Below are 27,869 nucleotides of genomic sequence, written 5' to 3'. Positions count from 1 at the left end.
GCTGGCTACCTGCCTGACCCTCTGCTGCGCAGTTTGTTTGTGATGCTCTCCTCACCTGACGCTCGCTGGGTGGTCATTTGGGGGTGTGGGCTGTGGGGCCCTGAACTTTGACCCCAAGGTCCTAGCTGCACCACTGATTTAGAGGTGGTATACCTCTGAATGTTGGTTGTTGGGCGAAAAACAGGGCAGAGAGCTGTTGATTTCATGTCCTGCTTAAAGGCTTCCTAAGGGAATCTGGCTGTCTACTGTTGGAAACAGAATGCTGGGTGAAAAGGACCTCTCCTGTGATCCAGCAAGGCTTTTTAGCAGAAGTGGCTGAATAAAGCAGAAGAATCCAGAAAGAGAAGGGCTTGGCAAAGTCCACCAAGTCATAAACAGAGAGCTGTTTTACTGAGATGTAAAGTTGTGTTTCATTCTGAGTTCCACTCTTAATTTGCTGAACTGTCTCCTCTGGAAGCCTCCTCTGAGGGAGGCTCGGAAGGCGGCAACAAGGGAGAGGGTCTTCTCGGTGGTGGCCCCTCAATTATGGAATGATCTTCCCGATGTGGCCCACCTGGCAGCAGCATTGTTATTTTTTCATTGCCAAGTTAAGACCTTGGGCTTCACTCAGGCATTCAACAGCATATGATGAGTTTTTAATCAGGTCCTGGTTCTGTGTTATGGCTGAGTGTTTAAAATTGTTTTTAGATATATGTTTTCTCTCTGTGTGCTGTCTGTTTATGTGTTTTTATGTAAATCGTTTTACACTGTGTATAATGTATTTTTAATGTTTTTTAATCTCTGTAAACCCCCCAGAGAGCTTTGGTTATGGGGCAGTATAGAAATGTCAATAATAATAATGATGATAATAATTTGTGTTGCAGAATTGAGCATGACAACACAGGAATGAACGCCAGCTGGTATCTAGATCGTGTGATAGTGACGGACATGAACCGGCCCCACCTCCGCTTTTATTTCCCGTGCAATAATTGGCTGAGCAAGGATGATGGCGACGGACTTTATGTCAGAGATCTGATTGGCAGCCTCAACCCCATGGATGTTCCCAAAGGTACTTTGCTCTGTAAGGGGCTGAACTTACAACTGAATGGAACAGTGTTAAAATGGGCCACCCACCACAGGTTGGTGGTCATTAAGGGATGAAAGGAATATGATACGGAAGAAGTCCTGGGGACAGCAATGCTGTCATGAAATTTACAGGCACTGAGGGCAAAACTGGGACCTTCCTTGGCAAGTTGTTAGCATTGGTTCCCCTGAGATATAAACTCTCCAGTATAAGCAGTCTGTGCCAACGATTCACAACCTTCCCTCCTTGCCACCCCTGCGGAACACCACTTAATAACCTTTTTCATATTTAATAAATGTTTTTGTTGTCCTACAAATCAAGGCACACACATGCCTCATATATTGGTTATGTATCATCATCAAAAGCAGCGGTGTGCTATGAAAACTGCAAGCTCTAGGCCAGGTGGCTGAGAGGGGTCCCTGTGTCTGGTAACTCTTTAGGGTTACTCTCTGTGGAACTCCCTCCCTAGGGAACTCCGCCATGCCCCCTCTTTAATGAGCTTCCGCCACGCATTAAAAACGTGGTTGTTCAGGCAGGCATTTGGGGTGGGTTAGGGTATTTTTAGAAATATGATGAATGGGCCCCCTCCCTCAGTGAGTCTACCTTCTCACCACCATTGTCACTAGCTGCTCCTTATCCGCTTGCTTGCTCGAGAGGCAGAAGGCCAGGGAGCAGAGAGGCAGCATCATCTACTGCTCCGCCTTCTCAACACCACCGCTGTCTGGACAAGAGCGAGATTCAGGTGAATAAGCAGGTTGCCATGGTGAAGAGGAAAAGCAACTCCAGGATGCTCTTATTAGTGGGACCCTGCTGTGGTGTGGGCCTTCAGTAGCTGCCCAACCATGCCTACCCTTGACACCAGCCATGATAGCTTCCCCCAAAGAATCCTGGGAACTGTAGTTTGGTAAGGATGCCAAGAATTCTCAGCTAGAGATGCCTAGGCTACCCAGTCCTCACAGAACTACAGCTCCCAGATTTAATTGGAGAAAGGGAATGACTAATAAAACATTTGAATTATGTGGTGTAGACCTGTCATTAGTTTAATGGTGTTTACTTGAGTCAAGTGCTCTCTGCCAACCAGGCAAGTACCCTACAAGTGACACCAGCACTCTAACCAGGAGGAGCAATATTGTGTATGTAACATGAGTGAGGATGTGACCCTTGGTGTCAACATTGTGAAAATGGACCCCGCCATGGTTCAATAACCATTCATCTCTGGGGGCTAAAAGGTCAACTCAAAGACGATGAACTCTGCATACCCTCTCCCAGATGGGAAAGCTAACACAATCTTATACTGCATTAGCAGAAGCATTGTGTCCAGGTCACAGGAACTAATAGTTCCGCTCTGTTGTGCATTTATTCAGGCCACATTTGGAGTCCAGGGTCCAGTTCTGGGCACCACATTTTAAGAAGGTCATTGACAAATGGAACGTGTACAGAGAATGGTGTACAGAGGATTACAGGGGATGGTGTACAGAAGATGGAAGAGGATGGTGAGGGGTCTGGAAACCAAGTCCTATGAGAAACAGCTGAAAGACCTGGGTATGATTAGTCTAGAGAAGATTATAGGGAGACATAATTCCAGTCTTCAGTTATTTGAAAGGCTGTCATGCAGATGTTGGAGCAGAGTTGTTCTCCGTTGCTCCACAGAGCAGGGCCAGAACCAATGCTTGGAAGTTGCAGGGAAGCACATTTTTGCTAACCATTGGGACAGCCTTCCCCAACCTGGTGCCCTCCAGATTACAACTCCCAGGATTCCTGACTGTGGCTGGGGCTCATGGGGGATGAAGTCCCAAACATCTAGAGGGTACCAGGTCAGGGAAGTCTGCATTAGGAGAAACCTCCTAACACAGAGGGCTGTTCAACAGTGAAATAGACTGTCTTGGGAGATGGTGGGTTCTCCTTTGCTGCAGGTATTTAAGGAGAGGCTGGACGGCCATCTCTAAGAGACGTTGTAGCTCCATCCTGCATGGAGCAGGATGTTGGACTAGATGATCTCCAAGTTCCCTTCCAATTCTATGATTGTATTTCTAACCCAAGGGGGTAAAGATTAGAAACTCAGGGGCATGGGCAATAGTGAAGGCTGGTGGCTCCGATGTCAGTGGACAGGAAATCCACTCTGGGTTTCAGTCAGAACTCTAAAGGAATTATCCAAGGTGTGACGTTCTGACTGAAACCTGGAATGGATTCCCCACCCAGTGACATCAGAGCCTCCAGCCTCCACTGGTGGGCAACTCTATTATGTGGACTGATTAGATGGGAAAACTTCCCTACCAAGTCAATGGGAACTGGGTGTTGTTGTTTTCATAGAATCATAGAATAGCAGGGTTGGAAGGGGCTTACAAGACCATCAAGTCCAACCCCCTGCTCAATGCAGGAATCCAAGTCAGAGCATCCCTGGCAGATGGCTGTCCAGCCTCATCTTGAATGCTTCCAGTGTGGGAGAGCCCACCACCTCCCTAGGTAATTGGTTCCATTGTCGTATTGCTCTAACAGTCAGGAAGTTTCTCCTGATGTTCAGGCGGAATCTGGCTTCATGTCACTTGAGCCCATTCTTCGTGTCCTGCATTCTGGGATGATCGAGAAGAGATCCACATTTGCTCTGATTGGCCTGAAGTTGAAGGCTCCTTCCAGGCTTCCTGCCGAGTGACATTTGTTTCTTACATGAAGAACATTGCATTTGATGGCTCTGGATCAAAGAGGTCTTCTGCTCCCCCATCGATTCAGCAAGTTGCCATATGCCAGTGATTATTCTCGCAATTACGCCACCACGGATTCTTGACCTAAGCGCCACTGTGTGGAGTCGGTATATTAACTTGCATCGTGGGTATTAATTACAAAGAAAGGGATAGCGTTTGGCCTTGCACTATTTCCTTTCCTTTAATAAGCCCCTAACTCTGGGTGGCTCAACTTTGAATGGCGGCTGATGCTAAAGGAGTCTTTCTTTTCCTATGGGGTTCAGTGGGCATTTGGATCAGTTGCATATTGTACAGTGATTAACTTAGGAAATCCGTTGCTGCAAGATACCGGCGATAGTCACTAGCTTTTAACAGGGATGAAGCCGATTAATATGGTAGGTCCATTCACCAAAATAGTTATAAATCTAACTGCCATGTGCTGGGGCAGTCTAGAGCTGAGCATCAGCTGCTGGGGGAAAATAACAGGGGATTGCTGTGTCCTTCATGGCCAGCTTGTGAACTTCTTCATTTGGCTGCCTGCTACTGATGACACAGTGCTGGACTAGAAGTCAGAGATATATAGGGGTGTACAGATTTCCCACCGTCTGTTCCAGTGGGCAATCCGTGGGGGGCGGGAAGTGATCCGTTCCTCCCACCCAGAATCCTCCAGAGCGGTTCCGCTCCGCTCAGATTCCGGGGGGGGGGGGGGACTGGCTTGGGGGCCACTTACCTTCCCTCCTGCCAGCCAGAGCCGTTCACCTCCTCCCTGTCCCTGCAGATTGCCATGTCTTTAAAAAAAAAAGAGGCAATCGGGAGGATGTGCCCATAGACTTATATGCAGATAGAGCCATGAATCTTGCGTATAAGTCTATGTGTCCATAGGCAAAATAGAGCCATGAATCTTGTGTATAAGCCTATGGACACATAGACTTATACACAAGATTCATGACTTATTTGTGTATAAGTCTATGGGCACATCCTGCTGATCGCCATTTTTTTATTTTTAAAGACATGGCAATCGGCAGGGACAGGGAGGAGGCAAACAGCTCTGGCTGGCAAGAAGCAGCTGAGTGCCATTCCGCCTCCAGTCCTCCTGGAGCAGAGGTAAGTGGTCCCAATCCACTGTGGATTCCTGAGGCCGGATTCCAAAGAATTCGGCCTCATTTGAATCTGCAGTGGATTTCTCTGACATCCCTAGAGATATATTACTTCCCCATAGAATCATAGAATAGTAGGGTTGGAAGGAGCCTATAAGACCATCAAGTCCAACCCCATAGAGGACCGTATGGAGGTCCTATTTAGCCGGTATGGCTAATACCAGTTGACAACTAGGACCTGCAACAAAAGGTTGCAGTATGGAGTGCCCCTGTCCGGTGCTCCAGCCAGCCATGCCCTCCTCCATGATACTCCTTTGCATCTCCTCCCGCCCAGTTTTCTGCCCCCTGCCCCCACAACATTCAGCAGGCTCAGTCTTCATGGGGTTGTCTTTGGGGGTGGGTGTCCCTCGCCCCTTAGGGGTTTTTTTTCTCCTAAAGATATTTTTTGTACTTCTGCAAATCTTGGAGTTCCTCCAAGCCCACTTATAGCTCCCTTTTTATGTGGATGGTGCGGTTTTGACTAGATCAGGATCCTCACTGACCTCTGAACTTCGGAAATATTGTGGCCACTAACAGTTGATAGAGGGTCTCTGTGAATCTGTGTAATCTTTTATTAAAAGCATCTAAGCATCTCCAGCTCTTGCAGAAGTGGATGCCGTAAGTTAATTATGCACTACGTGAATATTTAAAATCACCATGATTAGGAATCACTCAAATTTGGGAACAAATTCCAGATTCTGTTCCATAAAAGGCATCAGAAAACATGCATGCTACGCACAGTTTAGGCTTTTCAAATCCCACTTTCTCCTTCTTTTCAGGAGGATTAAAGGCTTTATTCCAGGAGGAATAAACGCAGCAGAGGCTGGTAGCTCCGATGTCAGTGGGGTGAGGAATCCGCTCCTGGTTTCAGTCAGGGCCAGTCAGAACTTCACACCTTGGATAGCTCCTTTAGAGTTCTGACTGAAACCCGGAGTGGATTCCCCACCCCACTGACATCAGAGCCACCAGCCTCCACCGAAGAAACGGCCATCTGGCTGGGGATGATGGGAATGGTAGTCCAACACCTCTGAAAGGCACGAGGTTGGGGAGGGTGAGGGCCAGGCTTGGCCAGCAGACCAAGGTCAGTTACCAGGAGATCCCTGGGAATTCCACAGAGATTAGAGAGCAGAGACAAGGCAGCCAGCAGGAAGACCAGGGCACTGAAGCAAACAGGTTGCAGGCAGAAAGAAAGGTCAATAGGCAGCCCACAAGGTACTCAGTCCAAGGGGGAGTAGTCAAAGGGCAGCCCAGAGGGCTTCTGTACAACGGAGAGCTAGGGATCCTAGGCTAGAGCCAGAAAGCAAGTCAGACGCTGTTTCCAGCAACTGTGCCAGCTCCCAAATGCCGTTCTTAAGGTAGAGGCTGCCAGAACCCTGCCCAGGATCCTGCTGAGGCTTAGTAGCTTCTGGAAAGAGTCTCCTCTTGAGGAGCCCCCTTACTCCTGAGGAGTCCTCTGCTGTAGTCTGTCACTCCTGGGAACTTGGGGGTCTCTCCTCTTCTGACCCCAAGCAGATCCCCCCTCCTGCTGTGGGGGCAGGTCCTGGGTGGGCATTACTGAGGTCCCAGGCTCCTCCACACCTTCTGGCCCTGGCGGGTCCTGATTCTCACCAGCTGCTGGAGGCTCTGGGTCTTCCTCTAAGGAGGACTCATCCAGTGGGGACATGACAATAGTTGAACAGCAACTGCAGCTTTAATGGTTTAAAAAAACAAACAAAAAAACCCTGCTACCCAGTACTTAGAAGATCGTAACTATCTGTCAGCTAAACAATTTTAAATTAATAATCTGCTTTTAGTTGATCAGTCAATGGTTGGGGTTGCATATTAGCAACACCTCAATATAGGAGCCACTATGAGATCCTGAAGGGATTGTAATTGATCAGCTAAGTACATAATCCTATGCATGTTTATACAGTAAAAAGTCCTACAACTCCCAGCATTCCCCAGCCAGCATGGCTGGCTGGGGAATGCCAGGAGTTGTAGGACTTTGTCTAAACATGTCTAGGATTGCACCCTAAAATATCTTTGATCAGGGTGTTCCCCTAATCAAAAGTATCTTAGGGGGCAATCCTAGGCATGTTTAGACAGAGAAAAGGCCTACAACTCCCAGCATTCCCCAACCAGCATGCTGGCTGGGGAATGCTGGGAGTTGTAGGCTTTTTCTCTGTCTAAACATGCCTAGGATTGTGCCCTAAATTGATCAATCCCATTATTTTCAATCAACTAACAGATTCAATCTCTATAAATGTCCATATGCATAAAACAATTGTTTTGAAGACAAAAGGGTTCTTTCCTGGCTTTTAGGGGATTCAGATATGTGTGGCTGGGAGGCAGCACCTTAAGGCCAAACAAAACATCATGTTAATAACTGCTTGAATGCAAACAATGCATATTTTTTTGTTTTGCGATGAGCAGCCAAGGGGCAAGCCTGAGCTGTTTTCAGAATGGGGCGTGGAGGTAGGCTGATGGGAGTTGTAGTCCTAAGTATATGGGGTTGGAGAAGGCTGGCTTACAGAGTCCAGAAACTCAGCTTTCTCTGTCTCTGCCTCTTGGTTTTGTTAACTACCGCAGCCACTCACCCTGGCTGGGTTCAGATGTCACAACAAGCTGTGCCAGCAAGGGGTTATTATTATGCGAATCTGGTGGCACACAGCCAGCCGTGCAGGGTGGTTAACAAGCCACCGTGGTTTATTAACCACCCTGTGATCATGCGAACCAGGTCTCCAGCTCAAAATTGCAGGCTACTGCCTTTTTTACACATGCATTGCGACCTTCCTCTGGCTAAGGAGTGGGGGGAGAAGGCCTATTCTCATTCAGGCGTATCAAGCAGGCCGCTGAGAGCCATTATTTCTCTTACCAACGAGATACTTGCTAATCTCCAGCATTCCCGCTAGTTTATTTATTTATTTATTTTATTACTTATTAAGAATATTTATAAGCTACCTTTCAGGGCAGGAGCCCTGCCCTAAGCTGGCATACAACATTAAAATGCATATATATAAAATTCATAATAAAAATATGATGCCATAATAAAAGTAGCAAAGGTTCCACAAAACAACAAATGTCGGCTTAAGACAGAACCTACAGCACAATTGCAGTTGTAACCCAGTCTGATAAAACATCATCGGGGAAGGCCAGAGTAAAGAAGTAAGTCTTCAGGGCCTTCTTAAAAGCCTGCAATGATGGGGGCTGGCAGACCCCTAATGGCAACTTATTCCAGAAGTGTGGGGCCACTGCAGAAAAGTCCATCTCTCATGTACTCACCCACCTAACTGCCCTCCAGGTGGGCAAGTGAGAAGGGCCTGTCTCGCTGATCTTAAAGCGTGGGCAGGCTGATAAGGGTGAATAGAGTCCATCAGGCAATTTGGGCCCAAATCACTTAAGGCGTTATAGGTAAAAACTAGCACTTTAAATTGGGCTTGGAAACACACAGTTCTATTAACCTTCTCCTGTCCAAACCTCCGTGCTTTCAGGAATGTTTTCTTTTTTCACGACTTATCAATTTGGGGCAGAACTGCATGTTCTCAAAGGGAAGAGTTGCTACTGCTCTATGTCTCTTTCCCAGCCTTCCAGGCAATGTGTAGTTGATCATAGTGCATGATGGAACGTCATCATGCTTTTCATTTCCCCTCTCCCTGACTCCAGTCGCCAGTGACATGAGATGAGGGTGGAGAAAAGTACAGCATGCCAGTGTCTTGTCATGCATCATGATAAACTACATCAGGGGTCCCCAACCTCTTTGGGCACATTTGAAATTTTGAGAGAGTGTCATGGGCACTTTGGCAAAATGGCAGCCAAGGGGGTGGCGCTTGCCCATCATAAAATGGCTGCCAGCCACAAAAGACTCATTTCCCAGAATGCAAAGTGGTGAGACTAAAAGAAAAGTAACTTGCTCAAGAGCCTGAGAGCAATGCAGAGGTAGGGTTTGAGCTCCAAAACACGAAGCTGCCCTTTTGAACCCGGATAACAATGTCCCTTAAAGGCAGCACCTCCCTTTGTGCCATGCCAGCCTCCAAGTTAAAAAAGAAAACAATTAAAAAACTTAAGAAATAAAATAAAAACCAGGAGTGGCAGGGAGCCTGGCAGGCACTTAAAGGTGGGCACCATGCTGGAGAACTACACATTACCAGGAAGACCACAAAAGAGACATAGGGCATGAGTAGCTCTTGAAACATTTAGTTCAGCCTTCCCCAACCGGGCGCCTTCCAGACATGTTGGACTACAACCCCCATCAACCCCAGTCAGTATGCTGGTTGGGGATGATGAGGGTTGTAGCCCAACAATATGAGAGCCAGTATGGTGTAGTGGTTAGAGCATTGGAGTAGGGAGGTCCGGGTTCAAGTCCCCACTTGACCATGAAGCTCACTGGGAGACTTTGGGTTAGTTACTTACTCTCAGCCTGACCTACCTCACAGCGTTGTTGTGAGGATAAAATGGAGGGGGGAGGACTATGTAAGCCACCTTGGATTCCTTGCAAGATGAAAAAAGACGGGATATAAATGTAATAATAAATAAATTAAAATAAAAAAACACATCTGGATCCACACCAATTAAAGCAGCCTCCCACTGATTAATCAACTCAAGCTTGAGTTGATTAAACTCATGAAAGCCTGCAGCCTTATTCATCACATTTTCATAAGCTCAGGCCTTCCAGCTTGGCTGTTGCTAACTGATTCTGTGCCAAGGTTGGTGTGCCAGCTGGCTGCTTGGCCATTCACACAAAAAGGTGGCTAAGGATGAAATGAAACACAATGGGTACGAAATGATTCAGAGAACAATCGGTGTCAGTCTGTAGGCAAGGCTGCTCATTCACAACGGGTTGTAGCCTACATGTGACCTGGAGCTGCATCATTCTGCTGTCAACAGAATTAGGGCAAAGTCTTCCTTTGTGTCACATTAAACTCATCCAGTATTATTAATAATAAATATGATTATAATGGAGTTCTATTCAGCCTCAGAAATGGGAAAGGCTGCAGAGACAGGATGGTGGCTGTGGCATTCCTGCCTTCTCCTAGTGAGAATTCCCCTTCTCTAAGGTCTTTCTCACCCAGCAGGAACCACCTTCTCTCTCACACACTGGGTTTTGCTGCCCCCAGGACTTTTAAGGCTCAGGTCCAATCCTTTATTCTGTCCTCGAGCTGCGAGGGCACACTTGCTTATATTTTCACCTGTATTGTTTCCTTTATTACCTTCCCCTTACGTAGCCAACAGCAGAAGGCACAAGATTTGGTTAAATAAATAAACTTTATTAACTACAGCAAATAAGATGTTGCGTTCAAAATAAGTAACTCTTAATGGTTCTATTAATATATGTTCTCTCATGCACAATACTCCAGATCACACTCTCAATCCATCACTTCACAAATCACCACAGACTTCCCTCCCTCCTCAGTCCTCAGATCAATTACAAGCCCTATCTGATCCACACAACACAGCACACAGCTTATATAGCACACACACTTCACCCCCGCTTCACTCACTTAGGAAATCATCACACATATGCAAATCCACCATCCTTCCTGTCACTCATCCTAGAGATACTCAGCATAAACATAGTCTTATAACCGGAATACATTATTATACTTAGAAAATTCCCTTATATATATATATATGGACATGTAACGTCACAGTGGCATTCTCGGCAAATTAGAATGTATTCATTTATAGCAAGCTATTCCATCCCTGTGTCCATTTTACATGTTTCTTTTCCAACTGAGACTCAACATTTCATGGCTACTGAGCACATTCAGTCCTCAAGGGGATTGGGGGGGGGGTTGCCCCCATAGCTTTTTTATTTTTAAGAATTTTGATTGTACATCTGTAAATCTCAGTGTCCCCCTGAACATGCCAATGTTTTCCTCTTGGCGGCTCCATTTCTGTTGGCACTCACCATCTGAGTTTGCGATTAGAGGGAGTGATACATTTATACTCCACCTTATCATACAAAATATCAAGGTGGCTAACAACATTTGAATCCCCTTCATGGATCACTGCCTTGTTGTGGTGAAGGGGCTTGCGTAACTCAGTGAAGCCATAAGCCATGCTGTGCAGGTCTTGCACCCAAGACGGACAGGTCATGGCAGAGAGTTCTGACAAAATGTGGTCCACTGGAGAAGGAAATGGCAACCCACTCCAGTATTCTTGCCAAGAAAACCCCATGGAACGTATCACAAGGCTAAAAGATATGACACCGGAAGATGAGCCCCTCAGGTTGGAAGGTGTCCAATATACTACTGGGGAAAAGCAGAGGGTATTTCCAAGTAGCGCCAGAAAGAGTGAAGCGGCTGGGCCAAAGCTGAAAGGACACTCAGCTGTGGATATGTCTGGTGGTGAAAAGAAAATCCGATGCTGTAAAGAACAATATTGTTTAGGAACCTGGAATGTAAGATCATAGAATCATAGAATAGTCGGGTTGGAAGGGGCCTACAAGGCCATCGAGTCCAACCCCCTGCTCAATGCAGAATCCAAGTCAGAGCATCCCTGACAGATGGCTGTCCAGCCTCGTCTTGAACGCCTCCAGGGTGGGAGAGCCCACCACCTCCCTAGGTAATTGGTTCCATTGTCGTATTGCTCTAACAGTCAGGAAGTTTTTCCTGATGTTCAGCCGGAATCTGGCTTCCTGTAACTTGAGCCCATTATTCCCTGTCCTGCACTCTGGGATGATCGAGAAGAGATCCTGGCCTTCCTCTCTGTGACAACCTTTCAAGTACTTGAAGAGTGCTATCATATCTCCCCTCAGTCTTCTCTTCTCCAGGCTAAACATGCCCAGTTCTTTCAGTCTCTCTTCATAGGGCTTTGTTTCCAGTCCTCTGATCATCTTTGTTGCCCTCCTCTGAACCCTCTCCAGTTTGTCTGCATCCTTCTTAAAGTGTGGTGCCCAGAACTGGACATAGTACTCCAGATGAGGCCTAACCAGTGCTGAGTAGAGGGGAACTAGTACTTCCTGGGATTTGGTAGCTATGCTTCTATTAATGCAGCCCAAAAGAGCATTTGCCTTTTTTGCAGCCACATCACACTGTTGGCTCATATTCAGCTTGTGATCGACAACAATGAATTGAATCAATGAATCACGGTAAGCTGGAGGTGGTCAAACATGAGATGGCAAGATTGAACATTGACATCTTGGGAATCAGCGAACTAAAATGGACAGGCATGGGCGAATTTAATTCAGGTGACCATCATATCTACTACTGTGGGCAAGAGTCCCTTAGAAGAAATGGAGTAGCACTCATAGTCAACGAAAGGGTGGGAAAAGCAGTACTGGGGTACAATCTCAAAATGATAGAATGATCTCAGTACGAATCCAAGATTCAACATCACAGTAATTCAAGTCTATGCCCCAACCACTGATGCCGAAGAAGCTGAGGTTGATCGGTTCTATGAAGACCTACAACACCTTCTAGAACTAACACCAAAAAAAGATGTCCTCTTCATCATAGGGGATTGGAATGCTAAAGTAGGAAGTCAAGAAATCACCAGGATAACAGGCAAGCATGGCCTTGGTGTACAAAATGAAGCAGGACAAAGGCTAATAGAGTTTTGCCAAGAGAACACGCTGATCATAGCAAACACTCTTTTCCAACAGCACAAGAGACGACTCTACTCATGGACATCACCAGATGGTCAATATCAAAATCAGATTGATTATGTCCTTTGCAGCCAAAGATGGAGAAGGTCTATACAGTCAGTCAAAACAAGACCTGGAGCTGACTGTGGCTCAGATCATGAGCTTCTTCTTGCAAAATTTCGGCTTAAATTGAAGAACTTCGGGAAAACCACTAAACCATTCAGGTATGACCTCAATCATATCCCTGATGAATATACAATGGAGGTGAGGTATTTAAGGGATTCGACCTGATAGACAGAGTGCCTGAGGAACTATGGACGGAGGTCCGTAACTTTGTTCAGGAGGCAGCAACTCAATCCATCCCAAGAAAAAGAAAAGAAAGAAAACTAAGATCATGGCATCTGGCCCCATCACTTCCTGCCATATATAAGGGGAAGAAATGGAAGCTGTGACAGATTTTATTTTCTTGGGCTCCAAGATCACCGCAGACGGTGACTGTAGCCATGAAATTAAAAGACGCTTGCTCCTTGGGAGGAAAGCTATGGCAAACCTAGACAACATAGTAAGAAGCAGAGACATCACCTTGCTGACAAAGGTCTGACTAATCAAAGCTATGGTTTTCCCAGTAGTAATGTATGGCTGTGAGAGCTGGACTATAAGGAAGGCTGAGTGCCGAAGAACTGATACTCTCGAACTGTGGTGCTGGAGAAGACTCTTACAAGTCCCCTGGACTGCAAGGAGGTCAAATCAGTCCATCCTAAAGGAAATCAACCCTGAGTGCTCATTGGAAGGACAGATACTGAAGCTGAAGCTCAAATATTTTGGCCACCTGATGCGAAGAGAAAACTCTCTGGAAAAGACCCTGATGCTGGGAAAGACTGAAGGCAAAAGGAGAAGGGGCCGGCAGAGGATGAGATGGCCAGATAGCATCACCGATGCAATGAATATGGACTTGAGCACACTCCGGGAGACAGCGCAGGACAGGAAGGCCTGGCGTGCTATGGTCCATGGGGTCACGAAGAGTCGGACACGACTGAACGACTGAACAACAACAACAACAACAACAAAATAACATTTAGCAAATAAAATGCGACAATATTGAAAGAAAAACAACACCCAACGACACTCAAGAATAATTACAACACGAAGAAGCAGCAGACAGGCTAAAATAGACACTGAAAACAGTGAGAAGAGAAACCTGCAACATATACCTTGAAATAAAAGGCCTGGGCAACTTAAACTATTTTCACATGGAAGTTTTACTTATAAGGGTCAGCAACAGATGCCTGGCCCATGGAAGGGCATTTCACAACCAGGATACCACAAAAGAGGCCCGATTCTCAGTCACCATCCATTTCATGTCTGTATAATGTGGGTACACAAAGAACATAAGAAGAGCCATGCTTGATCGGACCAAGGGTCCATCTAATCCAGCATTCTTTTCACACAGTGGCCAACCAGCTGTCGACCGGGAACCCACAAGCAAGACATGAGTGCAACAGCACCCTCCCACCGTGATCCCCAGCAACTGGTGTATATAGGCTCACTGCCTCTGGTACTGGAGGTAGCTCATGGCCATCAGGATTAGTAGCCATTGATAGCCTTTTCCTCCAGGAACTTGTCCACCCCCCCCTTTTAAAGCCATCCAAATTGGCCATCACTACATCCTGTGGCAGCAAATTCCATAGGTTAACTATGCGCTGTGTGAAGGAGTCCATCCTTTTATCTGTCCTGAATCTACCACCAATCAGCTTCATAGGATGACCTCATTGGGTTCTAGTATTTTGAGAGAGGGAGAAAAATGTCTCCCTATCCACATTCTCCACACCATGCATAATTCTGTAGTCCTCTATCATGTGTCCCCTTACCCTCTTCTTTTCCAAGCTAAACAATCCCAGCTGTTGTAACCTTCTCTCACAGGGGGAGATGCTCCAGCCCGTTGATCATTTTAGTTGCCCATCTGGGGAAGACGGACTTCCCCAGATGACTGTCAAGAGTGGGAGGAAGTGGTCCTCCTTGAGAGTAGATGACATTCTGGTATTCTACAGGAAGGCAATGAAAGAAAAAAATGGTTTAAAATATTATTTAAATAAATCATGTTTTCTAGAGCATGAGTGGGCAAGTACAATTGGGGATGGGGCTAGATGACCCTCCTCTCCCAGCACTTCACAGGATGAATGAGGTCAAGGGAAGATCTGCCCAGTGTGTCAGCCAGGAACTGGCTTCGCTGCGTGTGGGGCTTCTCCTGTTGGAGAAGGCCCATGTACAGCTAAGGTCAGTGGATGGTGGTGGCTGTGATGTCAGTGGGGCGGTGAATCTACTCTGGGTTTCAGTCAGAACCAGTCAGAACTCTAAAGGAGTTATCCAAGGTCTGACTGGTTCTGACTGAAACCTGGAGTGGATTCACTGTCCCACTGACATTGGAGTCACCAGCCTCCACTGGCTAAGGTGCTTCACCTGCCCCACCCATTCTCCCATTGCGGAGAGGATGTGGGGCAGGTGAAGTTGCTCAGAACAGTGTCACTTGTACTTTGTCTTCTCCATAAGGGGAAGGTGAGCAAATCCCACTTGTCTGGTACTTGCAGAAGCTCCTGTATGAGTGCACTGTATGAGTGCACAGCCGCCATTCCCACAGAGGAATCTCTACGTTATCTCCGATCACAAATTGGAGATAACAAGGATATTCTTCTCCCTTCCTTCTCCCAAAGTCCCCTGGTAGCCTCCAGGCCAGGGGTGGGGCTTGGGGAGGGGAGTGGGTGGGGCCTCTGGAGGGAGCGCAAGGTCAGGTTAGGTCAGATTGCGCTCACGGGCTAGGATTTTCCCACTCATATTCTAGAGGTACTACATTATTTATCTCCAGATTTAAAAGCAGACTTTGCCACTATCTTTTCTGTAAGGTACGCAAGATGGCTACGTTTGGAATGGGCAATGTCACTATCTGGGATCATCTCGCTCTCTCTCTCTCACACACACACACACACACACACACACAAGTGTGCTCGCAACCCCCCCCCAAGCTGATCCATGCAGATCAACTGAGGAAGGGGGTATTTCTCAGCTCACTTTGCAGGGGAAAACACTTATCTCTCCTCACCAGCAGTTTAGAGAGAAGAGATTGTTCTGTGCTGTGCATTGAGAAAGCCTCCCTTTTTCACTGCCCAGCAAGGAAAGCTCTGATCTCCAACCAACTGCTGAACAGGGATGAAAAATTTCCCTTGCCTGGGGAAAAAGGAAAGGGCCAGAGTTTCCCCGTGCCCTGGTCTGGGGTTACAGAGGGCAGTCCTGTAATCGAAGGACTGTCAGAGGAGAGTCCACTACTTGAAGGACTGTCTGGCAGAAGTCCAGTTTAGAGATAAAGAACCATCGGGAGGGAGAGCAGGGAGGGACCTTGCAGTTGCCCACCAACGTTTACCACCTGGACAGTGGGCTGAGAAGAGGCGCACAGGGCAGCTGGTCCCAGTCTTCCCCACTACGGTCAGATGTACGGTACTTCTAATTACAGCAATTATTTCTAAATTTTGGTCTATACCGATAAATTAGCATATGCAAAACTTTATGAAAATCTGTCCTCTTTCGTTCTCCTTTTGGTGATGCATTTCCCCTTTGTTGGCAATGCGTGAGCGGCCACCCTATCTCTGTGGATAATGCATGTCTGATACTATACCACACTGGCTCTGAAATTATATTATTGCCCAAGCTGGAAATTTATTAGGAAGGCATCACTTTTTGTCTCTTATGAAATACGTTGCTAGGGATGCAAATCAAACTGCAGAACCAACAATTCAGAATTAGACAAATCTGTGCTTTATGTTCCCTCTCCTGCTGTCTCTTTCCCAAATTTTAAAAATGCAATATATTAAACTTAATTGTTTATGAGGACAGTATTCAGGTTTGACATCCTATAGTTTTTTTTAATGTATTGATAAATTTGACCATAAAAAAGACCCCGTCTGGCTGGATTCTGTGCCTTTAACACCAACCTGATTGATATAAATTATTATTATTATTATTATTATTATTATTAATAATAATAATTTATTCTTTAATTTATAACCCTCCTTTCTGTATAAAATACAGCCAAAGTGGCTTACAAATAATTAAATAAAAACAATATCAAGCAACAATATAAAATAATAAAAAAATAAAAACAATATCAACAGATTTCTAGAAATGATAAGCAGGTGAACAATTTGGCAGCATCTAAATAAGCACCAATTCCTGCTAATGTTTGTTGTCAAAAGTAGTGGTTGGTAAAAAGAAAGAAAGAAGGACAGAAGTGTTGGGCAACTCTATTTATAAGCCAAATGAAAGACTGAAATTAATATAACCTTGCTGATCACTAGTCAGTGTTATGAATTATCATTGTTGCTTTTTAAAAGCCCTGATATGCTACATTTCTTCCTGCAGTGCCATTCCTCTGTTGCTTGGCATTCTACTGCTAGCTTACTCCTTTGGGTACAAGAGGACTACTTAGAGAGGGAAATTACGGAGAGCACATACATAGCCTCTGAGATAACAATGATAGCTTTAAATAACGAGTCACATCTACTCAAGCTCACTGCAGTAAGGCAAACTGTAGCTCCAAATAATCAGTACATCTAATTCCAAGTTTAAGCATGCCACCTAGTGTCAGATATACAATTATGCAAAAGGCACTGCCAAAAAGGTGTATAATAATGCATTCTTCATGATCCAGAATAGCCAAGGATTATTCAGCGGGTTGGCTAAACTGTAAAGATCCATCCCTGTGAGCAATCATTCTCTTTTGGTTGGTTTCACATTGGCTGATTTCATTCATCTAATCTACACAAGGCATGGAGCAGCCATGCTGATTTGCACTGACTTCTGGTTGCCACATCTATAACCTGGAGAACCTCATTGCTTTGAAGCCAGGTGGTGTGACCAGCGTGGTATGGGGCAGGAGGCTGGTTGCATTGCCTGGTTTAAAGGCAAAATGGCTCTCAGTCTCTAAAGCTGGGGTGTTGAACCTCTTTCACCCTGAGGGCTGAATTCCATTCTGGAGAAGTTCTCGGGGGCTGTATTCCAGTGGTGGGTGGGGCCAAAGACAAAAGGGGTGTGGCCAAAATACCAGCTCATTGTAGCTTAAAGATCTTACTGCCAGGAATTAAGCCTTAGGAGAGGCATTTCAACATTTTAGAATGGGGGGAAACTGTGCAAAAGCCAGGAAATTACCAAACCATCAGTGGTCGGGGGGAAAGGGATGTGGCCAGAGGGAAAGGACACAGCTCCCTGGGGAGGTTCTCCAACTCTGCTCTAAAGCAATATCAAAATAGTTCATGACTTGAATCCCAGCGAATTCTGGGAACAACAGTTATTTGGGGATGAGCAGTCTTGACAATTTAAGTGCCAGGTGTTGGAGGGCCCTTTGGAAAGAGACCCTGAATGGCTGCCTTAAAATAGGAACTCTCCCATCCCACAGTTACTCACTTCTTCCATGGCACCAGTGGAGGGCAAGCAAGCCACAACCGCTTCTCCTCTTCATTGCCCCCTCCGCCATCCCACAGTGAAGAAGAAAGTGGGGGAACGACTGGGCAGCAGCCCAGTGGCAAGGAGGAGGAGCAACCATGTCTACTCACTCTCCCCCATGCATGGGGATTGGGTCCAGAGGGAGAAGATGGGCAAATGAGCACAGAGGCAGTAATGGTGAGTAGGAGGAAGAGGCAAGGCAGGGCAGGCCCCAAGATATTTTGCTGCCTGAGAAAAGTAGCAGATGGTGCCTCTCACCTAGGGATGGCGGAGAATTTCTCCACGAATCTCGGGGAGGCCGAATGCCAACGCATTTGGCCCCCCGAAATTGGCGGTGAAATTCTCCGCCCCCCCGCCCCCCCCCCCCCGGGATGGGACTTACCTCCCTCGAATGTCCCTCTCGGCGGCGGGTCCCGGCGGCAGTTCGGCGGCGGTTCGGCAGGGGTGGGGGGCGGCGGCCGGTCTTCCGACTGGCTGCCGCCACCGCCATTACAAAGTGAATGTAAAAAACCCCACGCTATTTGCGTTGCCCTTATTTTCGCCGTAGTCTACGTAAATCTTTACGTAGACTACCCGGGCCCAAATAAGGAACGCAAATGGCGGCGCCCATGGGCGCCGCCATTTGCGTACGCGCTTTTTTCCCCCCAAAGTCACCCGTGATAGGCTACGTAACAATTTACGTAGCCTATCACGGCTGACTTTGGAAATCTAGCCGTGATGGGCTACGTAAATCGTTACGTAGCCTATCACGTGTGTGTGTGTGTGTGTGTTTTTACATTCACTTTTTTATTTCGCGGCCGGGGAGACGAGGCGCTTCTCCCCGGCCTGAATTTAGGCTGGGCGAGGCGGGGCGCCTCCCCCCCGGCCTGAACTTCGGGGGGAGAACCGAAGCGCCTCCCCCCCCCCACGAAGCAAGCTGCGGGACCAGGTAAGTGACTTTCCTACATCCCTACTCTCACCCATCCAAGACAAGGGGCAAAATGCCCAAAGCTGGGCAAGTTATTTTTAGGGATGTATGAGAAGTTCGCTTTTGCTCGCAAAACGTTCAAGCACACCATGTTCAAAGCTTGGAACGCAATTGAGAGTGCCAACACATGTCCACTGAAATTGTTCACACATTTATGTATGTATGTATCTATTACATTTCTATACTTCCCAATAACCGAAGCTCTCCAGGCAGTTCACAATTGCCGGACATGTGTTCGCAACTATCCCAGTTCGCTTTTGTGCAAATTTCTCAATTTGCACAAATTTCCCCTGTAGAGTGAATCAGCCCACTTTAGTCTAGGGAGGGAATTTGTGCAAATTTGGGGAAATTTACACACACACAACTTCACATTCTATCGCTGCTCGATTTACACAATTTTCCCATTTGCACAGAGTGAGCGGTGACCGCAAACACGAACAGGAATCCGAAAGGAGAAGAGTGGTGAGACAATGTTTGGAGAATCCTAGCAGTCTTGAACATTGCCCATTCCCAAATCCCTACTTATTTTGGCACATGAGGCAGAAAATCCCACCAGCCCCTCTCCCCATCTTTGACCGTAAAAATAATAAAAAACACCAAATTAACAACTTGCTGCCCTTTCATGACACCCAGAATCTGCTACTGGAGGCAGCTGCCTCACTTTGCCAAATGGTGGGGCCGGCCCTGAGAGGAGGAGAAGCAGCAACCTCAGCAGGAGCGGGGAGGGCTGTGATTGGCCACGTGCCCCTGCCAAGGGGTGGGCTGGCTTGACCACTGATGCTAGTCCTGCTGAGAAGAGTAGTTCTGTCATTCTTACCAGACTACAGTTCCCAGAATACTTTGTGGGAAGCAATGCAAGTATGTAGTTAGCCATCCCTATCAATATGGTTAAAAGGGGGCCAGCATTAAGTCTGTAGTAGCCCAGAGAGACGTCAACGGTCACATTCTGAGTGTTGCAATAATTCTTCTCTTTCTTCCTTCTGCTTCTATTTATAGTTTTTTTTTTTGTTTTTTTTTAAGCTCTGGGGTACTGAAGGGAGAAAATCCTTCCCAAATGCATAGACTTGCATTTGGACAAGACTCTTGGCAAATCTGTTTTTTTCCCATATGTCTGAATTTCGACTCTTTGCTTTCTCTACTTGCTGGTTGCCAAGGTGTCAAGTGTGTGTCTGAAACTAGGAGTCTATCCAGGCCTAATTAGCTTTTCTTTCCTGCCAGATTTAGTCAATGATACCACTGAATGGGTCTCCTGAGTGAAGGAGGGCCAGAGACACTCCCACACACAGCCCTTTCAGAAAAAAAGAATTACTAGGATTGCTTTGGCGCTGTTATTTATTACAGACATGTAGCACTGCAGCCTTCTGGTTGGCCTTATGCACTTAGAACTTAAATCTCTGCACGCCATGGTTTGCAAACCAGCAGCCAGCCTCTGCAATGCATGTGTCTTTCTCCTCCCTCTTTCCCTTTCCAGAGAGATTCCCCTCCCCTTTATTCATTCATTCATTCATTCATTTATTACATTTATATCCCACCTTTTTTCCCCCTTAAGAAACCTAAGGTGGCATACATAATCCTCCTTCTCTCCATTTTATCCTCAGACCAACAACCCTGTGAGGGCTGAGAGTCTGTGGCTGGCCCAAAGTCACCCAGTGAGCTTCCATGGCCGAGTGGGGACTAGAACCTGGATCTCCTGACTCCCAGTCCAACACTCCAGCCACTCCACCTGTGAAGGTTTGAGGCCTACAGAGGCAAAGGGAAAAAAAAGTCAAGCTTAGAAGCCTGGAGTTTTCTGTTGGGAGGGGTAGTTTCATTTCTCTAGCTAAGTGTCAGGTTCATTTCTCCACTTAAGTTTCATTTCTTGAAGCAGTACTTTCAGTTTTGAGGGAGGAGGGTATATAAAGGGAGCAAGACAGCCAGTAAGAGCAGAGAGACAGCCAGAGTCTGAAGTGAGAGCAGAGTCTGAAGAGTGAGCAGGAAGAAGCAGCCTAGAAAAGTCTAAGGACAGCTAGGGTAAAGGAACTTGCGTTTTGCAACTTTTCTTTTCCTGCCTTTTGTAGCACTCAGTTCTATTGTGTAAATACCTTTAGTTGTGATTTGTTTGGTTTAAATCTTCTAGTAAACTGTTGTGGTTAATCCCTGTGGGGTGTCAGTCACCCCACGTCTACAGCCTAAACCCCATGTTACTGGAAAGGGGAAGGTAAGAGAAGGAATGTGGGACTCTTAAGGAGGCAAGAGATCCTTAAGTAGTTGATCAGGGGATCCGGGTCAGGAGGGGAACCTTGACAACACCATACTGGCTCTCTTTCCCAGTGTCAGGGCTGGCCCAAGAGATTTTGCTCCCTGAGACAAAAAGATGCCCCGCCATTCCACATACAGAAACAGACCGGACTGACTAGCAATTGCATCTTACTTACTGCCCAGCGACAGGGTAGCATCCTCCATGGCACCTGAGGGAGCGCAAGGCAGGCTGCATGGCACACACAGCTCTGTCCTCCAATGCTTTGCCCCCCTCACAGCATTTGCTACCCCAGGTGGCTGCCTCGCTGTTCCTCATGGTAGGGCCAGCCCTGCCCAGTGTCCACCATTTTTTAGTGTTATGTGTGCCTCTGTGCAGGGCTAAAATGTGGAGGGGGATGTAGGCATACACATAAGCCCCGCCTCCAGCATCTTCACATACCCGGTACCCAGTTAGCCCTTCATGCATTGAGCACAAAGGTCTGAAGAGAACCTGTAAGCATGTTCAGCTGATAAGGCAGGCTTTGCAATCATGGGAATTCTGTAAATACGTTCCGCCCTTTTCAAACCTTTGCACTTGACCTGTGTAGGTCTAACTGGGAACTGGGACACTGGGGGAGGGGCTTCCATGAATGCCCACATCCCCCTCCACACTTAAGCCCTACATGCAAACAGGTGAACACGTGCATAGGCCTATAGTTAAACTATGGAATTTGCTACTACAAGATGTAGTGAGGCCCACCAATATAGATGGCCTTAAAAGGGGATTAAATAAATTCATGGAGAATAAGGCCATCAGTGGATAGCCTGGATTATGCTTGGTACAAAATAAGGTTTCCTGCATAGGGCTTATGCTGCGTGAAGAAGAACTTCCTTTTATCTGTCTTGAATCTCCCACCATTCACCTTTCCAGGATGAGCCCACTCGGTTCTGTATTATAAGAGAGGGAGAAAAACCTTTCCCAATCTACTTTCTCCATACTCTGCATAATTTTGTACACCTCTATCATGTCTCCTCATACTCACCATTTTTCTAAGCTAAACAGTCCCAGACCTTTCCTTGTAGGAGACATTGTTTTGGTTGCTCTTTTCCTCTCTACAACATATATTTCAAGCGTGATGGCCAGAACTGCATACAACAGTGTTTCCTAAACTGTTCTGTGGGACCCTGGTGTTCCTCATGATATGAACAGGTGCTCCCTGAGAACATTTAAATGGTAGCAACATTTCCTCCTCTAACAGCTTCATTGACACTGCTCATTAACTATGCTGGTGACCTCTTCGACTTGATGCTACTTTTCCTGACCTGTGGTATACATTCTCGTTGAGCATCTATTATTGTGGTTTTGAGTTACCACAAAGCCTTATGAAGAGATTTAACCTTCTTAACTCCCCGATTCAACTTCCTTTTTATCAGTTCCCACATTTTAGAGATGTTTCCTCTTTTGAAGTCAAATGTGACTGTGTTGGACATCCTTGGAAATGTTCCACTTAATAATATATTGGCCCTGTTCAGATACGAAGGGGGAGAGGGTGGTTAGGGTAGCGACGATGCAGGGTCATCTGTAGGGATGTACGAAAGTCACTTACCTTTTCACAGGGGTGCTTCGTGGAGGGGGGGAGGCGCTTCGCTTCACCCCCTGAAGTTCAGGCGAGGGGGGGGAGGCGTCCCGCCTTGCCTGGCCGAAATTCAGGCCGGGGGGGAGGCTTCCCGCCTCCCCCGGCCGAAATTCAGGCCGGGGAGAAGTGCCCCGTCTCCCCGGCCGCGAAAGAAAAAGTAAAAAAACAACCCCCCCCCCCGTGATAGGCTACGTAACGATTAACGTAGCCTATCACGGCTAGATTTCCAAAGTCAGCCGTGATAGGCTATGTTAATCGTTACGTAGCCTATCACGGGTGACTTTGAAAAAAAAGAAAGAAAAAAGCGTGTACGCAAATGGTGGCGCCCTATTGGCGCCGCCATTTGCGTTCCTTATTTGGTCCCAGTAGTCTACGTAAAGATTTAGACTACGGCGTAGTCTACGTAAATCTTTACGTAGACTACCGGGACCAAATAAGGAACGCAAATGGCGGCGCCAATAGGGCGCCGCCATTTGCGTACGCGCTTTTTTCTTTTTTTTTTCAAAGTCGCCCGTGATAGGCTACGTAACGATTAACGTAGCCTATCATGGCTGACTTTGGAAATCTAGCCGTGATAGGCTACGTTAATCTTTATGTAGCCTATCACGGGTTGTTTTTTTTTTACACTTTACTTTGTAATGGTGGCGGCGGCAGCCGGTCAGAAGACCGGCTGCCGCCCCCGCCCCCGACGAAAGGCCGACGAACCGGTGCCGGGACCCGCCGCCGGGAGGGACATTCGCCAAAGGTAAGTCCCATCCCGGGGGGGGGTGGGGGGTGGCGGAGAATTTCACCGCCGATTTTGGGGGGCCGAATGCGTTGGCGCTCGGCCCCCCGAAGATTCGGGGAGAAATTCTCCGCCATCCCTAGTCATGTGCTCCCACCACACGATCCGGGAACCATGGTCTGCAGCATGCTTCCATTAACCACCCCCTGTGCTGCTAACCACCCCAGACCTCCTGGCCAATCCACCATGGATCCCAGTGGCCCATGTGGCAGAACTGGCAGAATGGACAGCCATCACAGAGCTGGGATGGTAGCAGCCCTCTCCCCATTGGTCCATGGCATGCAGGGGATGTTGCACTGCCCGCCACCACCACCATTCCCCACCATGTCCGCCACCTTTGCCCTGATGGGGAAGATACATGTCCAAGCTGCAGGTGGCTTCCACTCGCAGGCTGAAAACCTGGTTTGGGTTCTGGCGTTGTCATGGTGGATGCAGTTCCCCAGCTCCCTGCTGTGCTCCCCCACAGCAGCGCAGTGCAAAGATGTGGAACATCTGGCCACCTCCGCTCCTGCCCCTGGAGCCACCCCCAGTTGCAGAGGGAGGAAAGCACACCCCTTGGCACCATGCCTTGCCCCTCCCAAGACCCACGGCAGAGCCCCCCAAGTCAATGGAGCAGCACAGGGTGTGAAGTAATGCTTTATTGGTGTACAAAGCAGCTGTATGGGCATGTAAAAACCCAGCCTTGCTAGAGAGTGATACAAAAGGCATATAAAAATGCAAAAAAACACTACCAGGACTCATATCCAGAAAAGGGGCATCAGGTCGAGAACTGCAGGGGGGGGGGCAGTTATGGCCAGAGATGCAGTTGCCTAGCTGGTGGCTGCTAGGGCAGGGGTGTTTTTGCTTTCCTCATTGGTAGCAGCTGTTTGTGCATGGAAACCTGGCACGCTCAAGGTCGCTCTGCTGATGACAGTGGCGTCCGAGTGAAAACATCTTTGTGCCTGGCACGCTTCTCTGATTGTGTAGGGCAAGCGGGGACAGACAGCGCCGGGGCTGGTCTTGGCTGTCACGTCATGTGTTGCTAGGCAGACGTCGACCATGGAACTCTCGTGCGCCGGCAGGAGCAGCGGCACTGTTTTCAGCTGTTCTTGCTGCAGAGCGTTATGCCAGCGCTGGGATAACCACAGGGGCCCGACAGACAACACGCTAAGCCATGGTAGGGGCCACTAACCCTACTGCAGCATGTGATCAGTGAGCACGGTTACACCATGGTTATGTAGCCACCGTGGTTGGGAAAAACGCCCTCCACTTGACACACTATGTGATCATAGTTAGCTCAAAAGGCATAACCATCATGGCTTAGTGTTATGTGTTAACAGGGTCATTAAATCTGATAGCACTGTGGTCACTGTTTCTAATTCGTTCAGTGACACTCACATCTTGCACTAGGTCCTGGGTAGCACAATTTAGGATTAAATCCAGGGTCGCCTCCCCTCTGGTTGATTCCATGACCAGCTCTTCTAGGGGAAGAGTCATTTAGGGCACTGAGATATTTAACCTCTTTGTTGTGACTAGAACAGGAATTTATCCAGTCAATGGGGGGGTCACTGAAGTCGCCCATAACTACAAGACTTCCTTGTTTGGAGGCCTCCCTGATTTCATTCGCCTTCTCAAATTCACCCTGCATTTTGGATTGTTAAATCCTTGGGGCATAAATTAATAATAAGAATAAGGGCGCAATCCTATGGGGATAGGCAGCTGCCTCTGAATTTGGTGGCGACTGCCTATCCAATGGAGGGCAGGAGAAGGATGGAGGGGATCATTCCCTCCGCACTTCTCCTGCCCTGCATTTGTGGCTAGATAGCTGATTTCAGCTGTCTAGCCGCAGAGAGGCAGAGTGGGGGAGGAGGCTGCCGGACGACACATAGGATGTGTCGTACCGGCATTTCTGCCTTCCCTGCCCCGGAACACCCCACAGAATGCCTCATTTTGGCCGCTCCATGCTCCTCTTCCAAGTGTGGAGCACAGGGCTGTTCCGCAATGCCTGCAAGGCAGAGCGGAAGGGGGGGAAGGGGGGTTCTCTGGGAACCGACCTTGCAGTGCAGGCTCCGAGGTCAGTTCCTGGAAAACCACATATCCTATGGCCATGTAGCCGCTGACTAGCGGCCATAGGATTGCTCCCTAAATGTATTAAGGATCTTTGCTGGTACCTCTCCTCTTGCCCATTAAATATGAGATTTCTCCTGCATATGATCAATATGCAGCAACTATATGCAGGCAACTATAGCCACATCTCGAAAGTTCACCAGAGAAGCAATTTCTCCAGGAGAGAAAATGAGAACAAAGATAATTTTGTTGAAAGTATTTTATTTCATTTATTTTACAACATATATTAAACACAGACAGACACATAGCCTATGCATAATCAAAGTCCCCAAAGTGTAGTGTGTGTGTGTGTGTGTGTGTACAATAAACCAAACATAAAACACAGCCGATGGAATATTACAATGTGAACGTTGCAATTCCAGTAATATACACAGTAAACAATTCCAGTAATACAAAATGAAAGCATCCAGGAAAGGCCTGATTATAAACACTCACCAGCTACCTCCAGAGGTTGTAATCATTGAAATAAACTTATTTCCTTTGTCAGGATTGTTCACAGAAGCAGTTTTAACCTTGAAGAAAATTATTAAGTTAAAGGGGAAATCTACCTGTAATTAATATTTGCTAAAGCTAAGAAGTGAAAAATCTCAAATGTCTCCATTTCCTAAATGTCAGCTGGAATCTGAACAGGTGAATCATTCATCATAAGGTCTGAATTCTCCAAACAGTTCTTTGAATTAATATAAGGAGAGCTAGACAGAGTGCCTGAGGAACTATGGACGGAGGTCCGTAACATTGTTCAGGAGGCAGCAACAAAATCCATCCCAAAGAAAAAGAAATGCAAGAAAGCCAAGTGGCTGTCTGAGGAGGCTTTACAAGTAGCTGAGGAAAGAAGGGAAGCAAAAAGCAAGGGAGAAAGGGGAAGATATATCCAACTGAATGCAGAGTTCCAGAGAATAGCAAGGAGAGACAAGAAGGCCTTCTTAAATGAACAATGCAAGGAAATCGAGGAAAACAACAGAATGGGAAAGACTAGAGATCTCTTCAAGAAAATTGGAGATCTCAAGGGAATGTTTTGTGCAAAGACGGGCATGATAAAGGACAAAGAAGGCAGGGACCTCACAGAAGCAGATGAGATTAAGAAGAGGGGGAAAGAATACACAGAAGAACTATACAGGAAAGATCTTATTGTCCTTGATAGCCATGATAGTAATGTCCTTGATAGCCATGATAGTGCGGTCACTGAACTTGAGCTGGACATCCTCGAGAGTGAAGTCAAGTGGGCCTTAGGAAGCATTAGTAACAACGAAGCTAGCGGAGATGACAGTATTCCAGCTGAGCTATTTAAAATCCTAAAAGATGATGCTGTTAAAGTGCTGCATTCAATATGCCAACAAATTTGGAACACTCAGCAATGGCCGCAAGACTGGAAAAGGTCAGTTTACATTCCAATTCCAAAGAAGGGCAACGCCAAAGAGTGTTCAAACTACCGCACAATTGCGCTCATTTCACATGCCAGCAAGGTGATGCTCAAAATCCTACAAGCTAGGCTTCAGCAGTATGTGAACTGAGAACTACCGGAAGTACAAGCTGGGTTTCGAAGAGGCAGAGGAACTAGAGATCAAATCGACAACATTCGCTGCATCATGGAGAAAGCAAGAGAATTCCAGAAAAACGTCTATTTCTGCTTCATTGACTACACTAAAGCCTTTGATTGTGTGGATCACAACAAACTGTGGCAAATTCTTAAAGTGATGGGAGTACCAGACCACCTTACCTGTCTCCTGAGAAACCTGCACAAAGGTCAAGAAGCAACAGTAAGAACCGGACATGGAACAACCGAGTGGTTCAAAATTGGGAAAGCAGTACGACAAGGCTGCATATTGTCACCCTGCTTATTTAACTTATATGCAGAGTACATCATGAGAAATGCCGGGTTGGATGAATCACAGGTCGGAATTAAGATTGCTGGGAGAATTATCAACAACATCTGATATGCAGACGATACCACCCTAATGGCAGAAAGTGAAGAGGATCTAAAGAGCCTCTTGTTGAGGGTGAAAGAGGAGAGTGCAAAAGCTGGTTTGAAACTCAACATTAAAAAAACTAAGATCATGGCATCTGGCCCTATCACTTCCTGGCATATAGAAGGGGAAGAAATGGAAGCAGTGACAGATTTTACTTTCTTGGGCTCCAAGATCACCGCAGACGGTGACTGTAGCCATGAAATTAAAAGATGCTTGCTCCTTGGGAGGAAAGCTATGGCAAACCTAGACAGCATAGTAAGAAG

General features: G+C 47.0%; 1 protein-coding gene across 1 annotated transcript in view; it reads left to right on the top strand.

The window, feature by feature from the left end:
• LOXHD1 (lipoxygenase homology PLAT domains 1) overlaps positions 1-27,869 on the top strand; it is a 260,472-nt gene that overhangs the window by 11,648 nt on the left and 220,955 nt on the right. The window contains exon 5 of the mRNA XM_084829637.1: positions 864-1,048. Coding sequence (XP_084685763.1) covers positions 864-1,048 — 185 coding nt within the window. The remainder of the gene's footprint in view (positions 1-863; positions 1,049-27,869) is intronic.

The sequence above is a fragment of the Heloderma suspectum genome, chromosome 2 (genome assembly GCF_057233095.1).
Source record: "Heloderma suspectum isolate Gila_16-S chromosome 2, 16-S_ref, whole genome shotgun sequence".
NCBI classification, from domain to species: domain Eukaryota; kingdom Metazoa; phylum Chordata; class Lepidosauria; order Squamata; family Helodermatidae; genus Heloderma; species Heloderma suspectum.
The sequence above is the reverse complement of the archived record's forward strand: the minus strand, read 5'-3'. Positions and strand labels throughout refer to the sequence as shown.